We start from the raw sequence: 17,836 nt of genomic DNA, 5'->3' as shown, positions 1-17,836 counted from the left end.
CTGCTCTGGCACAGGGCTGCATGTGCAGTTTTTCCTTTTTGGTGTGACCCAGTTGGTTCCCCCTCTTGGCCGTGTGCTGGCTCTGTCTCAGCGAGGCAGAGGAGATGTTGTACAGCCCAAATCGCTCTGTGAGTGTTGGCTGGTTCTCAGATGTGGTTGGCAAACACAGCAAGATAATCACTGGGTTTAATTGCAAATATAAATAGGTTTGTTTAGCCAGTCATTCTGTAATCTTTGCCATTATTGGCTTTCCAATCACAGACTGAATGCAGAGCCAGGTGAATGTTTTCAGGCAGAGACACAGAGGTTAAACCACTGCTGAAGGGCTGGAAGTTGGTTATCTCCAGGTTCTGATCAAGCCTGAAGTTGGTTATGGAAAGAGTTGTTCTTATTTCGCACCTCTAAACCAAATTTTAAGAGCTGGCTAGAGCAGCTGTGGGAGGTAGAGGTGTTCAGGGTTGGGCTTGTGTACGTTTGCAGATCAGTGATCAGCAGGAGGAGTTGTTGGTGCAGACAAACTCTGACAGAGGAACAGCAGGTTTAGATTGGATATCAGGGAACATTCCTTCATGGAAAGAGTTGTCAGGCATTGGAGCAGGCTTGCCAGGACAGTGGTGGAGTCCTCATCCCTGCAGGAATTGAAAAGCTGCATGGATGTGGCACTTGGGGAGATGGTTCAGTGGTGGCCTTGGCAGAGCTGCAGGAACAGCAGGACTTGATCTTGGAAGTCTTTTCCAACCTAAACAATTCCATGTTCATCCCTCTGGCACACACCACAGGACACCATTGTATCTTCTATCACATATATCACATTTTATACACTTAATGTGTGTTTAATATTATATTTTAGTGCACCAAAATTACCTTTTAACACCTGGATCTTTAATTTCTTTAGGGATTTAGGAGAATATTTTTCTGGAGCAGCACTGAGTGAGCCCCTTGTACCCATGGCTGTGTTCTCAGGGTGGAGGGAACTGCCTTGAGCATTTATTTGTGGGGACAGCAGCTCATTACAGCCTTGACAAGTCCTGCTGGCTGCAGATTGATTGTGTCCCGGGGAGCTGGTGGGAGACCTCGGGGTAGAAGTTGCTGACTTCATGAAGTGTTCAAAACAGGACGCTGAATCACATCCTGCCGCAGGCAGCATCCTGCCTTAGCGTGCCCCGTACAATGGGGAGGCACCGGCCCAGCCCCCTGCCCTCGGCTCAGCCCGGAGGGAGGTGTGGCCCTGGAAGCTCAGGAAGGTGTAATCAGACCTTTACATTTTGTGTGGGGATGTTCAAAGGCTGCAGAGCTGAGGAAACGTTCGCTTATTTGACACTTATTTAAGATCTGGCCTTTCCAGGAAACCGTTGCTGACTTGAAGTTGAGCAATATGAGTTTACTTGGATGTAGGCAAAGCTGCCAGTTTGAAGATGTGATGATCAGATTCTTTTGGAATTGTATCTAAATATTTGTCAGGTTTTTTTTTCCATGAAACCTCAGCAGTTTGGCAGAACCCAAACCATGAGGCCCCGTTATCAGAGGTGCTGGCTGTGCACTGAGCACTTGTTCCTGTAAAAAAGGCCAGTGTGGTCACTGTTTATTTAGGTGTTAGTGCTGGGTCACAACAATATTTTGGTTTCAAATGCCTCCTGATTTTAAATATCTTAATCTTTGATAATTGTCTGCCAAGATCTGTGAGTCAGGGATTTCTCATACAAATCAGAGCTGTGCTCTGCCTGGCAAGTGCTCTTAAGATGTTTTTGGAATGGGGAATTGACAGAACACCTTCCTAGGCCTGGTTTTACTTCTAATGAAGACTGTTGAGATTATTTCCTGAGAGCCCCCAAACATTTAAACATCCCTTTGCAGCATTTAAATCCCTGATGCAGAATCACCTTACCCCTGCACAAAAATTCAAAGAGATTAGGGTGCACCCCACATCCATCAGTTGTTTAGGTTTATCTGGGATCAGGACTCTCCTCTGCAGGACTTGTCTTCCCTCTCTGAAAATTTTAGTTTCTTGGAGAAATCCTTGCTGCAAGAACTGCTGGTGAAGGAAACCTTCATATAAGGGACCAAGTCAGCCAGAAATGTAGGGAATGGGACAAAATGTCCCATTCAGATTTTCCAGAAGCTGCCAGGTTCCTTGTTTGTTCTGTCTGCCATCCAAATGGTCACATCCAGCCGTGTCCAACACTCTGTCCCAGTGGAGATTGCTGCCCATGGCTTGGCATCTCCCTCCCAACCCTGCAAAACATCCTGAACTGCAGCTGTCTGCTTCCCTCTGCAGCACCATCCTGCTTGGAAAAGCTGCCTTTGGAGTGGAGGGGGGGAAAAGAAGGATGATCCTGAGCTTTTCACCACCCATTTCCATTGTGAGTGAACTTTGCCCCTGCCTGGCACTCTCCTGGTTTTGGGAATGCTGCCTGTGTGCCCTCAGGGGGCTGGGAAGGGCAGGCTGCAGTCTGCTAAACACTCGAGGTGTCAGGGCTGAGCCAGAACTTTTCTCACTCTGCTCTTCCCCCTCGTGATCTGTCTGGATTTATTTTATTTTGTTTTTCCACATTACCGATGTGTCAAGTGCTGCCTGGTCTCTGCTGCCTTTTTTGGAGCCGTTGTGAACCCGACAGCTCAGCTGGTTTTTGGGTTGCTGTGCCACCAAGATTCCCATTGTCTGGTCCTGGCTGACCTTCACTGCACCTCTTGGGAGCTGCTCCCTTAATCCTTCAAGCTGTTATTCACCTTCCTTTGCTTTTCCAGTGACACCATTGGACAGTTTCCCACTTGTTTCTCTGGGAGCCGCTGCTGAGAGGGTGAAGTGGGGTGACTTAATAAAATAGTTGCAAGAATTAAAACAATGGGCTGACAGGAGGAATGCAGGAGGATGGGCCCATGTGCTGACAGCTTGGCTGGGGAGGAGGACAGGAGCAGGATCAGCTCCTGCCAGGAGCACAGGCTGGTGTGTATTCCATGATCACATCTCTCCTTCAGCTTGGACACTGCTCTGGGACAACTCCAGGACTTGTGGCCTGGCTCCCCCCTTACCTGTGGTCATGGAACAGCAGTGGCAGGAACATGGCAAACCCAGACCTTGTAGGAAAACACAGGCAGCCAGTGTTTTGGGAACAGCCAGCTTCCCTCAGCCTACCAGGGAATCCTTGTGGTTGCTGGTGCTGGGATTTCTGTCTGTGCCAGCTGCTGTTTTTCCAAGTCCATGAGTCCAGGTGAGCATGAGCTGCTGTGTGGAGCAGCCCTGTCCTCATGGCAGGGTGGGTGGCCCTGGGGTTGGCACAGCAGGCTGGGGACACCAGTGCTGGCTGGCTGTAGGGTTAATGCTCCTGTTCCTAGCAGCTCGTGCAGGCTGAGCTGTGGAGAGGATCTGGCCTGGCCTCCTGGGACAGTGACTGTCACCAGAATGTGACAGTGAGTTTTGGTGGGAATCTCAGAAATGCTGCTCACATTCAGACCGAGTTCCAAGCCCATGGCGTAGCTGGGTGATGTGGGATCAGCCTCGTGCCTTTTTGAACTCTGTGATTAATGGGATGAGCAGAAAGGATTTCTTTTTCCTTGTAAAACAATCTCTTATTTTATTTGGCTTTTCACCATCCAAGTACTAAGGATTCCTAGAATTTTCTAATTCCTGGCTGTTTGGGAGCAGTTCTGTCAATTTACTTTGCACGAGTCTGCTGGAATGGGGAATGATCCTGCTCATTTGTTTCCCTCCTCCTGCCCTTTTTCTTGGAGGGTTTATCCCAGCTGCTGCTGGGTTGTCTGCAGGCACAGCCTGGATCCTGGGGTTGTCCCCAGGGAGGGATTCTCAGAGCTGAGCCGGTTTGGCTCTGTGCTGATCAGTCCTCCAGCCCAGTACACCCCGGGAGTGGCTGCAGGGACATCATCAGCAGTCTGTTTCTGTTGGGAAATTGGCTTTTGTGGGCTTCATGATTGATTTCATTTTTCTCTTTTTGCCCTTTGTGCCAGAGGAGCGTTTGTGTTGAATGGCCTGCAGTGTCTACAGCCCTCTCAGCATTCCTGCTGGGCTGTGGCCCACGATCCCCACGCCTCCAGCCCAACAATGCTCACTCAGACTCCCCTTGGTCCCTGCTCTGCTGAGAGCAGCAAAACCTGAGGAGTTTTTCTGTCTCCCCAAAATAGATGGGAGAGATGTTTGTTCCTGCAGGGAGGCTTTACAAACCCTCCCCACAGCTGGAGCTGCTGCCTGGCCCCTTCCCAGCACAAAGATGTCCTGGCTGTGTCTGAGGAAGGGGAGATGTTCTTGTGAACCTGTGGCCAAAATTTTGCTTTTCTTCTGGGGATGACTTGTCTTCAGCTCAGGAGGTCTGGGGATGGTGACAGGTATGCAAAGAGCTTTCCTGCCTTGCATTTCTGGTAGTAAAAACACCTCAATCCAAGTTGTCCTGGGCAGATCTCTCTGACCTTGCCAGGGGATTTGGGCTCCCACAGGTCAGTCTGCCAGCATATCCCAAATCCTGCACATGTGCAATAGCTTTGTGTTAAACCATCATTGCACATTGGAGCTGGGCTTCTCCAGGTGCTGCTCTGTGGGGAGCACACTGCTCTGATGGCAGCCCTGCTCTGTGGGGCTCTGTGGGATGGCTGTGCTGATATTCCCACCTGTGTTTGTGCAGTGAGTCCCTTTAATCTGTGTGTGACACGGAGCAAAAGCCCCTTGGACACATTTCATTAAAGAGAGGGAGAAAGGACTCACTGCTGCTGCTGGGGCTGTGCAGTGCCATGGGAAACAGCAGCTTTGAAGTCCCTTTCTCCCTGGTGCTGTTTTGTGTTGTTCAGGCCCCTTCCCAAGGCCCCTCTTGTGGTCAGGAGGTGTCACAGATGTGCCTCTATCAGCCCAAAGCAAGCAGTGCCTCCGCCTTAACCGTCGGCTTTTTGGGGAGCAGGAGCCTCACAGCTGCTCTCAGCTCTTCCTGTTCTCTGCTTGTATCTTCCTGTCTGTTTGATGTGCTCTTCTCAGCTTGAGCTGTGTGGCTGTGGGACAATTCCAGTCCCCTCTTGTCCTGCCTAAAATTCACCCTCTGCATGGAATCTGGCTGGGCTATGGGAGCATCCAGCAGGGCTGAGCCAGCCCCTCTCCAGGGTTCTTCTGTGTTCTTTCTCTGTTGCCTTGAGGTGGCCAAGCTTGTTCCAGACTAAACAGCAAAGGGGGGAAGAAAATGGGGAAAAAAATCAGTTCTCTTCCTCCTTATCAACAGGGCTATAGCAAAGGGAAGTGTGTTCCATTCTGTGGTGTGGGGAGGCCTGCTTTTCCCTCACCTTATCAGTTTGGAAATGTTTTGAGTAGAAGAATCCATGAAACTCAAGGAACTGGGAGGCATTACTACATTTGCCTTTGTAAAATCATGACCAGTGTTGGGAGAAGTTGGCACAGCAGGGGGCTGCTCACTCACCTCAGGCTTCCCAGGAAAAGTGGTTTTCTCTCTCCTGACTCTGTGGATCTTTATTTGGAGAGATGAGTTCTGTAGCTATAAGATGTGTTAACAGAGTGTTTTCTGCATGGTGAGATTCCCCATTAAAACATGGAACTCAAGCACTCAGGGCATGCAAGGATCCCCCACAGCTGGAGCCACGATGGCAAAGCAAACTGCCTGAGGAAATGTGCTGTGGGATTGGCATGTGGCTGTCCAGGAGCACGAGCAGCTCTGTCTCTTTTCCCAAAATTCAGTGTTTTTTAGGGATTGCTTACTGGCACTCCCAGCCCCGGGGGGTGGCAGTTTGTGCCACTCTGCCTATTGTGTTCTCCAGCCGCTCCAAATGGGGTTGATGTGTGTTGCAGCCACGCTGCTCTGGAGCTTTCCCAAAGGGGAAGAAATATTTCCTTTTCAAGCTGAGCAGCACGGAGCCAACTGATGGAGCAACAGCCTCTGGAGCCGGCTCTCAGCAGGGCTGTGGCCATGAGCACCCTGTCCTTGCCAGCCCCTGGGGACAGGAGGGACTGTCACTGTCTGTACCCTCCCCCTGACACTCCTGGCACTTCCCAGGTGCTGGAAATGTTGGTTTTTCCCTCTCTTAGGGTGATGATTTCCTGTGTTTGGTAAGCTGAGGTCAGGGAGTGGGAGGAGAGCTGATGTGCAGCTGTACTGGAGCATCAGGGTCCTGGGGCTGTGACAAAACTCGTGGGCTCTGTGTTTATTGGAGAGCCTGAAGTGACTCCTTGTAGAGAAGTTGTGCTGCTCAGGATTCCTGGAAGGGCATCCAGGGATTGGGTGGTTTCTGTGGTGTGTGCCAGTCAAACTGGCTGAGAACTGCACAGAGAGCTCCTTCTCCCCTTGCTCAGGCTGCTGGGACCAGCGTGGCCTCATGGTGTGTGCCTGCAGAAAGAATTGGGGTTTGTAGGAACAAATCTTCAGGGAACTCGCTGCCAGCCACCCCCTACCCCCCAAACACCGAGCACCTCACCCAGCAGGAGCTCAGGAATGGCTCTGAAAATCCAGCAGGGGAGCTGGACAGTGAGGGAAGAACCATTTAAATTTCCTGTATCTATATTAAACTGTAAAGGAATGAACAGGCATCAGGCCATAGGATGCTTTTCCTCCGGTCCTGTCCTCGCAGGGAATATGGACTGTGTGGGTGCCGATAGGAGGGGGGAAGCAAACAAACAAACAAGTCTGGAGGAGGGAAACGATTAGCCGAGCCTCAGCTGGTTGTTTCCCCTCTTGAATAGCCCTCTTTCATCAGGATGTGTTGGGACAAGTGCTTTTTCAAGCCAGGATATCAGTGGAAGACACAGTGTTCCCTAAAAGCCATCCAGTTCCCGGGGAGCATCAGCAGCCGCGAATCCTCTGCTCCGCACAGAAAATCCGCTTGACCTTTCCTTTGCCTTCTGGTGTTTTTTATGGGTTTAGAAGCAAAAAGGATGTGAGTTCTCCAGCTGGTTATGAATCTTTTCGAATTCCCTGACTTCTGTCTGACGCTGGGGCCACCACGATGCTGTCGCTGTGCAAAGAAAACCAGCCCGAATTAGTATGTATGAGCCACGGGGTTGTGCTTTGGGGCATCTGTCCCCGCTGCCGAGGGGCAGAGCCTGGGGATGTTCTTTGTGCCAGGATTTGGGTGTTCTCTAGGAAAAAAAACAGCGAAGTTTTAGTTGTTTACTGGAATTGCAGGATTTAAAAGGGGATCGTGCCTTGCTGTGTCCAGAGCAGTTGTGTGAAGCGGAGCAGCGCGGAGAGTTCCCAGAGCGGAGATAAGGGCTGGGTTGGGTAATGTTACAATGTGGTGTAAACTGTGAGCAAAGAGGTGTTTGGGTGTGTTTTCTGGGCACATGGAAAGCGGAGCTGGGGAATGCTGGGAGGGTTTGTGCAGGCTAGGAACGGGGATTTCGGTGGAAATGGAAACCTTGCTCTCAGCAGGCTCCTGGCTTTGCTTTTCTGTTCATTTCCACGCACATGGAAACATGGGAACAAAAATTTCTCTCTGTGAGTTGTCCTTTTCCTGGACCACTCGCTGCTCCAGCAGTACAGCTTTCTCTTTTGCCTGCAACTGGGAATACTCTGCTTTATTGTCACAGATTTCCTGACTGCAGGAGAGCAGAACATCTGTCAAGGTGCATCATTAGAGCAGGAGATCCTGATAACTTTGGGAAGGAGCTCTGTTTTTTCCTGCTGTAGAAACCCTAGTCAGTACTTTGAGATCAAAGATCCTTTGGGGTAAAACACTGGAGTAAAATATCCTATTTCAGGAAATTTTTTTTTGCTTTCCCAAAGAAATTTCCCCCCAAATTCTCAGGATGGGAATGCTATGAATTATCTCCTTGTGCACGATCTAAGCATTCCCTGCCTCTTGTGAGTGCTGAATATCCCATCCATTGTGTGGGGGTCGCTGCCTTTGTGTCACTTCTGGCCTTTTTTAACGCTTTCCTGTGAGGTCTGGGGTGAGAAGGAAACAAAACTCTTCCTGGCTGGCTCCTGGAAGGAGCCACATTCCCTTCTGCAGCCGTGGGTGCCGTTATCCCGAGGCAGGCTGAGCTCGGGTCCTGCTCAGACACAACCAGTGAGGTGAGGGGGGAGTGCTGGAATCCTGTGGGAATGGAAGTGGGGAATTGCTGGAATTAGAGTGCACTTCTGCTGCTGTGTTTTATTGATCTTGTGGAGCCTGGAATTCGGGCAAAAATTTTGGTTTGCTTTTTAAAAGGAGCTGAAATCTCAAATTTAAACCTGATCCAGATTTTTCTGGGGAATTCTTGAAATTCAGTTGGAAGAGGAGGAAGCTTTGCCTGGGAATTTGAGCTATGTCCTTAAGAGATTAGAAAATCTGAAATTATGTGAATTTAATCTCTGTCCTCACAAAAATGGTGAGGTAGAACAGAGCATGGGGAGCATTAATGCTCACTCCTGTTCCATGGACAAAATATGGAATAGATGAGTGCTGGGAGTAGTAACTCCAGTGGGATCATTTGCTGGAGCATAAGTAACTCCTGTGTAGCACAATCCCATAATGGAGCATTTCTGTTTAGTGGATGCAGACAGTAATTAATGATGATCTATGGCTGTGAGTGTGGGGCAGGGGAAAATTGGGCTTTGGAACAACAAATGGCTCTTGTGCTGTTTGGGGAGTGGAGGGAACACATCCCAAGCAACTCCTGTGCTGCTGAAAGGTTCCTCAGGAGGCAGGGATTTCCAGCCATGTGGGAAATGCAACTTCACTGCTTCTGGCCAAAGCTGCTTCTGAACAATTGCTGAGATTCTCATGTGTGTCCGGGAGTGGTGAAATCCGGCTGTGCCAGTGCTGTTCTGCCTTCTCCTTCCTTCTGTTCCAGCCCTGGGTGTCACTTCCCTCTGCAAATGTCACTGTGTTTGCCCTACTCTGTATCCTGGATGCTGATCCAGCCACAGCAGGGCCAAACTTCTGCTCTTGTGTCCTTTCCCTTGGGATGTGCAGGTTCCATCTCCCTTCCTCTTTAAATCTACACAGTTGCAGGTTCTTGTTTTTGCATTCCTAAGAAATGTCAAGAACTGCAATCAGCAGGAAGTGATGGGCTCAGAACCTCCTCTCCAGTCCATTGCAGGTCTCAGCCTGTAAAAAGTCCAACCCTTTGCTTCTTTTAAGCTACAGAATTCCATAATCAAGTGATAAAATAATTTCCAGCCCATGACAGCTCAGCAAGTATCTCCTGCAGGGGCCAAGTACTGAAATAGTGGTGGAAAATGACAGATGAATAATCCATGAATAATCCCAGAGTCATGCTGTGCAAGTGGCTGTGACAAAATCCTGCTCTTTCAGTCAGGAAAGCCCTTCCTCTCCCAGATGTGCACATTTTACTGCTCTTTCCTTTCAGCTGACTCCTGTTGTTTTTCCTTCCCAGCCTCAGCGAGAGCTTTTTCATGGTGAAAGGTGCAGCCCTTTTCTTACAGCAAGGAAACAGCTCCCAGGGCCAGAGAAGCCTCCAGCATCCCCACAAACATGCAGGTAATGGATTCAATCCCCTCTGGAGATCCTTTTTCCCTCCCATCCCAAGGGACAGGCTGATGGCACAGGTGGGTGACTCCTCAGGTTGTCCTGGTGAGCCTTGCACAACCAGGCATTCAGCCCACATTCAAATTACTGAATTTTTTATTGGGATCATTAAGTTTTGGTTTAAACTTTTATCATTCTCTTGTGACTGGGGTAGAAACTTACTCTCTGTGAAAATCATGGCATTTTGCATGGCTGTCTTTGAATCCCTCTCCCTGTTTTCCCCAGCCACAGAGGAGGAAATGTCACTTGTGCTTCAGTGAGTTAATCTTTGCCTCCCCTTTGGCCTGTGGGGAGGAAAAGTGGCTGAGTCACAGAGCTCAGCACCCCTTGGGCACTTGTGGATGTCCTGGACATTTCTCCAGGGACTCTCCCAGCCTCCAGTAATCTGAAGCTTGAATCTGAAATTTTTGTTTTGAAACTTCCTGTTGCTGGTCAGAGTAAGGCAGTTTGATCAGGATTTGGGTATCTGGATGGATGTACATTTGTTAGCTCCTCACATCCTGGTTTCTGGAAAACCCCCTTTCCTGTCAGCTCACCCAGCTGGAGTTTATCATGGTTTAAGAACAGACTGTGCTGCTTCCCCCAGTCCCTTCCAGTTGCCAACTGGTGGGAAGAAATGGCAGGGAGTGGTGTGGTGAGTGTACATACAGATTTGGATGCAGATAAGGACTTCCAGGGAAGTTGATTCTGCTCCCCAGTGTTTGTACCCTCTGCTTTTGGCACTTTGGGGATAGGTGGGTACTGGGCAGGAAGAACTGGGATTTTGGGGCATTTTGAGAGCAGGAGCCTGTGGGAAAGGCACAGTGTGATGCTGTGTGGTGCTGCTTAGCAAACACTCCAGCACAAAGGGGGTGTTTGAATGCCAGGCTTGGCTTTGGGTTTCTTTAACTGTCAGCAATTCCACATACCCAGCAAACAGCCTACAGAAGGAATTTTATCTCCCATGGAAAGCTATGAGTGCATTACTGAGTTATTAGATGGGAACTTGGTTTGTTTTCCTGTAGATTCTTTGTTCCTTTCGTCTGCTTTCCCCAAACAGAAATGTAACACAGGCCTAGACTGAAGGGACTTGGTGCATGAGCAGCACTTGGAGGCACAAGGGCTCCATCATCCAAACCAGCCCCTGCAGCCCCTCTGTGAGGCTGATCCCACCATGCTGGGGGAGATTCACAGCTCAAAGTTGTTCTTTTCTCCTTTCTTCCTGTTTTTTTTTTTAAATCAGAGCTTTTCCTCTTCTTCCTCACCTGTTCTCATGGCCAAACCTTTCTCCTCTCTAGGGTGCTGTGACAGGAAAAGAATCCTCACTTGTGGCAGGCACAGGTGGTTTTAGTTTATTGTAAAGTTGAGTTCTCACCCATCGAAGAATCTCATTGCTCTTAGTGCTCTTTGGGACAGCAAAATTAATTGACTTGCCTTAATCAGTATTTTTTGGCTTGGAAACATCCAATTTCTTTAAAGGTCAAGACTCTGCTGATTCCTAGTGCAGCAGGAGCTCCTTTCTGATGGCTGCTCTGCTCTCTGTGCAGGTGACTTGCCCCAGCACCTCCAGGTGATGATCAACCTCCTGCGCTGCGAGGACAGGATCAAACTGGTAAGGACAGGTGCATTTTCCTGCTCTCATTTCTCCTGGAAGTGTTTGCAACAGACCTGTAGAAGAACAGGAAAAGCATTGGCAAATCTTGAATTTCAGAGCTGCCTTAACTCTGTGCTGGTTTCCAGCCCTACCCCGTTTTCCTGACTGTTCCTTTTGCCCTGGTCCTTTTGTCCCAGTGTGAGTTGGGACAGGGAACTGCTCTGCCTGAAATGTGTTGTTTTGTTAGATTTAATTTTCCATCCAGCTGACAAACACGAATACAGGAGGAGAGACAGGACCTTGCTGATTGTCTTGGACACTTTTAAGTCAGCCTTGAAATTGCATCAGCTGGGCTGGGCTTTCTTTTGAAGAAATGTGCAGATAAGAATCTGCTGCAGAAGTCATTTCTCTTCAGAGAAGTCGATGTCAGTTGTGCCTCCTGCAGGACTGAGCTATTTCAGTGAAGGTTTGGGAGTGGGAGAATCCTCTGAGCCTGCCTGCTTTCAGCTCAGTGCATGACCAATGTTTTTACACTTCAGAGTAAAGCTTTGGGTTCCATTTTATAGCGTTTCCCCAAACTGGAACGGGTAATCTCAGCTAATCTTCCCCTCACCAAAACAACACCAAGCCTTGCTGTATCTTCCACACTGCACTAAATAAAGCTTTTTGGGCACAGTCAGAGCTTTCAAAGCCTTGTGCAGCAGTGGCAGCACTAATGAGGCAGAGGTGGTTTGCAGGCCGTGCGTTTGGAGAGCGTGTGGAGCGACCGCGTGCGCTACATGGTGGTGGTGTACAGCAACGGGCGGCAGGACACCGAGGAGAACATCCTGCTGGGAGTGGACTTCTCCAGCAAGGAGAGGTAGGTCTGAGCTGGCAGCCAGGCAGGATGGGCTCTCTGGCAGCACCAAACTGGCCCTGAGCAGTTGGGTTACCTGCAGATTCCAGCAAGGGAAAGGACACAGGGCTGAGTTTTCTGACATTTTTATTCAAGAGAGTTTTCAGTGGAATCAAAGGCTGTGGCATCCACCTCACCAGTGGGAGTTTGCTGCCTGCTCTCTGCAAAATGCTCTTGCAGACACATTTGCAAAACTGGAACTCATTCTCTCCCCCAACCTCCAGTGTGTTGATGGAATGATGCAATGGAGCTGCTTTTGGGGAGTAGCTTTATTGCCAAATAACGTCAAAAAACAATACTGCAGAAGTAGCTCCAAAACCAACAAACAACTGTGTCAGCAACGAGCTGTTCCTTTTGTCTGCCTGATAAGAGCACACAGTATTTGGAAAAGCAAGTGAAATATTTTGTTATCACAGCCCCTCTGAGATTATTCCAGTTCTGGTGAGTAAACCAAGGCAGAAAAGCTCTTGGCTCAGGGAGAAGGGGCTGGTTTGGCAGAGCTGGAGACAGAGGCTGGAGCTGCCAGGCTGTTGTGTGTGTTCTCCCAGGATTTAACAAGCTGCCCTGTCCTGTGGTGCAGCCTCTGTGAGTTTTGTTTAACTCTGGAAAACCTTAGTGATGTTTTCCCCTGGAAAGTGGGAAGGGGAAGCTTTGCACAGCAGAGGGATCTGTAGGGAAGCTCCCAGCTGTGCCTTCCTCATCAGATTATTGTCACTGGCTTTGATGCTCTGCTCTGCTCTGAAATTCCCATGTGGCATTCCCTTGGTGTGCCACAGCAGGGGAAGTTTGCCATGTCACCTCCACCCTGAAACAACCTTGCATTAATTGGCTCCTGGTGATTATTGATGTGAGGCAAGAGGAAGGATGGGTTTCTGTTGCTGTCTGCATCCCAATTTCCTTAAAAACCTGAATATCTCAGTAGCTTAATTATTTATTGGCTGGAAGTTCCTGGCCTTCATTATAGCAGGGTTTTCTTGCCAGATTGCCTGTCTGAACTGAAAGTGTTCTTTTGGGTCAGATAAACCCCTGAAATCCATTTTCATCTGTTCCACCTGTTGGAGTGATCCCATGGAGCAATCACCATGAGTTATCACCTTGTCAGACCTTCAGACTCCAGCTTCCAGTTTTCCTTCATGGCCTAAAATATTACGAGGGATTACTAGAGAAAGGATTTTAAAAATTAAAGAGTATTAATTATTTAGGCTATTGGCATGACCACATCATGGCCTATATTTAACTTCCTGTCTCTCCATCTCTCTTCCAGTAAAAGCTGCACTATAGGAATGGTTCTTCGCCTCTGGAGTGATACTAAAATCCATCTGGATGGGGATGGGTAAGAAACCACATTAAAAGGATAAATGTGAATGTCCTCCCTACCTGGGGGCTGCTCTGGGAGAGAATCTCCATCACCTTGCAAATGAAGTGCCCATTTTGGATTCATGGCTGCAGAGTCCTCTTATTCAAACAGTGAGTTCTTGTCTTGCTGCCCTCACACTGCTCCCATGATTCCAGGGAATGCTCTGAAACCCCCCTGAGGACTGGAGCTCCCATTCCTGGCAGCCTCTTGTCATTCTTACTTGGGAGGTTGGAAAATCAGTGAGAGAGATTCTCATCCTGATTGATTCTTTTGGCCTAGGAGTGCCCCAGTGCAGTAGCTGTTTGTAGAGAGCAGGTTGGGGTGCAGAGAAAAGCTGTTTTTGACTCAATTTTCCCTCTTCCCACCAGTGGATTCAGCGTGAGCACTGCAGGGAGGATGCACATCTTCAAACCTGTGTCAGTGCAAGCCATGTGGTACGTGAGGGGCTGGGCTCAGGGAGAGATTCTTCTTTCTGTCAATAATTTTTTTAAAAAATCAGCTGCATTTTAGCCTTCTCCATGATGGGTATTTAGTGAGCTGCAGCACAGATCTGCTTCCCTGTGTCAGCAGAGGGGCTGTGGGAATCCTGGTCCCAAACCAGGATCTGCAGCTTCAGTTCAGAGCAGCTCTGTGTCCTTCAGCATGGGGGAAGTGGCACCAGGGAGATGAAGAAATATGAAAGATGAGCTTGAATTCCTGGAGCTGCAAACCAAGAATTTCCTCTCCCTGCATGTTTCTCTCACTGGCTGACAGAGGAGGTTCAGGGCCCATTGCCAACCTGTGGCATTCCCTGTGTCCTGCCCCATTCTTGGGGTTCCTGCAGCTCCAGGTGTCCATTCACCTTCCACCCCTCCCCTGTGCAGGCATTCCAAACCCCTGAAGCAGGGGTGGCTGAGCCAGCAAATTCCTCCCTGCTCCACATGGAACTGCATCTCCCTCTGCCTGGGCAGTGCTGCTCCCCTTGGAGCCTGGAGAGATCCTCTTAGGGAAGAGACACAGATGTGGAGAAGGATGTTGTGCTAGGGATGGTTTGGTACAGAAACTCCTGTTCCTGTCAGGTTTGAATTTGGCCCCTCCTGTTGCCAGCCTTGGATGTGGTTGATGTGTGCAACAACTTCAGAGCAGAGCCTTAAAGAAAGGAAAAATTGAGGAGGGGAGGAAGGAAAAAGTAATGTTAGGATTTGCAAAAACAAATGACCCAATCTGGGCCTGGTCCCTGGAGCCTGTCAGGGGCCAGGAATGCTGTAAATATGCATCAGGCTCCTTGCTGGAGGTGCTTGGAAAATTGTCCCTGTTCTTTATCTTCCTTTGGCTGTACAAGTTGGTTAATGATTAGATCCCAGAGCAACTTGTGCCTCCATCTTCCCTGTTAATTAGGAGAAGATCTCAGCCCTGCTGTGAGAAGCCCTGAAGGTGCAGTTTGTGCCTCTTTGAGCTCTGACACCATAAATTTCCTGCTTTCAAAAACCAAGCTGCAACAACTAATGCTGAAAATCATTCTTCCTCTGTGAAATTCTCTTTTCCCATCCTACAGGTCTGCTTTACAGATCCTCCACAAAGCCTGTGAAGTTGCCAGGAGGTACAACTACTTCCCAGGAGGGGTGGCTTTGGTGTGGGCCACCTACTACGAGAGCTGCATCAGCTCTGACCAGAGCTGCATCAACGAGTGGAACGCCATGCAGGACCTGGAGTCCACCCGGCCCGACTCCCCAGCCCTCTTTGTTGACAAGTCAGTGCAACATTTTATTTGGGAAAGTTTGCTTGGCTGCTGAAGGAAATCTGCCCTTCTCCCTGTTCTTCCTGGCTTGGTTCATTTCTGGGGTTGCAGAAGGAACGAAAGAGAATGTGTGAAATAGTCAGACCTGAAACTTTAGTTTGTGATACAGTGTATGAGCACCCACAAGCTGCTTTTTTTTTTTTTTTCCCCCATTATTCTCATAAAAATTCCCTTTAGCATAATCCTTTCCCCTCACTTCTCAGGGCTGTGCATGTGCTGCCAGCCTGGAATGATCCTCTCCTGTTCCTGTTCCTTCCCAGGCCGACAGAAAGGGAGCGAACCGAGCGCCTCATCAAAGCCAAGCTCCGCAGCATCATGACCAGCAAAGACCTGGAAAATGTGACCTCCAAGGAGGTAAATATAAAAAATTCTCACTCTTGTTTTTCCTGCCAGAGAGTGGTGAGCAGGCATCATGTGCCTGGGTGTCCCTGGCTTTGGAATGTGCATTTAGGTCATTGTGGAAAGGCTCTGCTCTGCTGCACCTCCCTCTTGAGAAATCAGGATAATCCCAGCACCAGAACTGTCAGGGCCTCAGTCATAACTGGGTGACTTTCAAGTTAAATTTTAAGGTTTTATTTCCCTTTTTTTCCCCTTGAAAAATGTCAGAGGATCTTGCAGACAGCATTTTGCTGGTGAGTTTATGGATGGAAAATCACAAATCAAGGCTAGAGCTCGTTTGGATCCATCCACCCACAGTGCAGACGTGATCAGAGTGGGAATGGTTCTTTGTGGGGTGGCTGTTTGGTTTTTGAGGGAGGTTATTAACATGCAAGTGGTAGGAGGAAGCTGGGAACATGTCTGTCTGTGGATGTGTTCCTCACTCCTGCTACAGACAAGCTCTTGTTTTTTATCTCTCAAATTATTATTTTTAAGGAGCAGGTGTCCTAAAATACTTTTTTTCCCTTAGATGTTATCTGAAGCTTTATTTACAGCTTCTTAGTTTGGGGATTTAGAATACCAGGATGCCAGGGCAAGGCACAGTGGTTTTTAGTGCCAGAGGGCAGGGATAGAATTCCCAGAGAAGCTGGAATCCCTGGAAGTGTCTGAGGCCAGGCTGGATGGGGCTCTGAGCAAGCTGGGACAGTGGAAGGTGTGGAATGAGATGAGCTTTAAGGTTCCTTCCCACATAAACCATTCTGGGATCATTGGAGAGATGCCACATACTGACATTCCTGGTCTCCCAGGAAAGCTGAGTCCCTGTTGCTGTTTTTAATGAAAAAGTGGAAAGTGTTCTGCAGGGAAATGCCCCCAAATGTTTCTGTTGGACACAGGAGTCCAGTGCCATCCTTTGTGTTTGCAGATCCGAAACGAGCTGGAGAAGCACATGAACTGCAACTTGAAGGAATTCAAGGAATTTATAGACAATGAAATGCTGCTGATCCTGGGTCAGATGGACAAACCATCCCTGATTTTTGATCATTTGTACCTGGTGAGTGTCAGGAGCTCCAGGAGAGCTCTGCTGTGCTGTGTCCAATCCTTTGCCACTAGATGGTACTCCAGGCAAAACCAGGCTCTGCCTCTGGAACAAAGACTTCCCAGGCATGAACAGTTTGTGCCTGTTGGGTCTTTTTGTTGTTGTTGTTGTTGTTGTTCTGGAGAGAGTCAGAGGAAGTGCTCGTGTTTCAGGGCAAAACCTCCTTTTGAACAGTTTAAAGCTTTTTCATGTGAAGGTTTGGGGAGAATCCAAGGTGTAACCACCCCCAGGGCTTTCAGGATTTGCCTCACTTCTCATGTGTGCCATGTCTGGCATCACAGGTGTGTTCACTTTGTTTCCCTGAACTATTTCTCCTTGTATTTAAAAATCCAGAGTGGCCAGGGGCAGTGATTTGGGATGAGTTCAGTCCCACTCTGGGTTAGAATTAACTCTGTGTGTGAGCTGTGCCCTGGTCCCTCCTCCAGCAGGTCCCTGCCTGCTCAGGACAGGACATCAGTGCCCTGCTCCTGTCTCAGAGGCTGCTCCCAACACTGCAGCCAGCTCAGGAGGATGGCTGGGGGTGCAGAACCTCAGGGGAAAGGGCTGGTTTGGGGTCCCTTGGAAATGTTTTTGTGTTTGTGGCTCTTGCAGGGCTCTGAGTGGAATGCTTCCAACCTGGAGGAGCTGCAGGGCTCGGGGTGAGTACTGCTCCTGCCAGACTCCAAACCCTCCACTGTGTGTCTGCAATTCCCCCAGGACTCTGGACAAGACATTTGTAGCTCTAGGGATGATTTGGGGCCCATTCTCAGCCATGGGGTAACTTCCCACCAGCAGCTCTGTGGAGAAATCTCCAACCTCACTTTTATCACCAGCACAGAGTGAAAATAACAAAACTGGTCATTCCTGAGGTCCATCAGGATCTCCATCCCCCAGTGTTCCCAGTGCTGTGCCAGCTGGGAATCCTGCACCTGCAGAGGAGCAAAGGGGCAGCACTGAGGAAAAATCTCCATTCAGATGGAGCAGAGCTGCTGTGGATGAGCAAACTCCTCCCCACCTGCCTGGACAGGCAGCTCCAGGTGTCTCTCCCATCCCCATGGTGCTGCTTGGTTCCATTCCCTGCCACACTTTTTGGATCAGGGACAATTCTACCTATAAATGTTTGCTGCTCCAAGTCAAGGCCTGCACCAACCTTGATGTGAGGAACTGAAATTCTTCACAATTTCAGCACAGCTGAGAATGTTTCATTTGGAGTCCTTGGCAGCAGATGTCTGCACATCTTGGGACAAGGAAATCAAGCAGGGTGTTAATGATTATGTCTTGCATTGGGATATGCAGTGCCCAAAGGC

At 49.1% G+C, this 17,836-nt stretch overlaps 1 protein-coding gene across 3 annotated transcripts in view; it reads left to right on the top strand.

Annotated features, from left to right (window-relative positions):
- The window catches only part of SSH1 (slingshot protein phosphatase 1), a 29,699-nt gene that overhangs the window by 7,046 nt on the left and 4,817 nt on the right, over window positions 1-17,836 (top strand). Inside the window, exons 1-10 of one of the 3 annotated variants that reach the window (XM_033075683.2) lie at window positions 6,696-6,876; window positions 9,323-9,426; window positions 11,001-11,065; window positions 11,785-11,906; window positions 13,207-13,275; window positions 13,668-13,733; window positions 14,834-15,028; window positions 15,337-15,430; window positions 16,377-16,505; window positions 17,142-17,188. In XM_033075683.2, coding sequence (XP_032931574.1) covers window positions 6,854-6,876; window positions 9,323-9,426; window positions 11,001-11,065; window positions 11,785-11,906; window positions 13,207-13,275; window positions 13,668-13,733; window positions 14,834-15,028; window positions 15,337-15,430; window positions 16,377-16,505; window positions 17,142-17,188 — 914 coding nt within the window. In that variant the 5' untranslated portion in view covers window positions 6,696-6,853. The other 2 variants (XM_033075682.1, XM_033075681.1) reach the window with 2 other exon arrangements.

The sequence above is a fragment of the Catharus ustulatus genome, chromosome 18, assembly GCF_009819885.2.
Source record: "Catharus ustulatus isolate bCatUst1 chromosome 18, bCatUst1.pri.v2, whole genome shotgun sequence".
Lineage (NCBI taxonomy): Eukaryota > Metazoa > Chordata > Aves > Passeriformes > Turdidae > Catharus > Catharus ustulatus.
The sequence above is the reverse complement of the archived record's forward strand: the minus strand, read 5'-3'. Positions and strand labels throughout refer to the sequence as shown.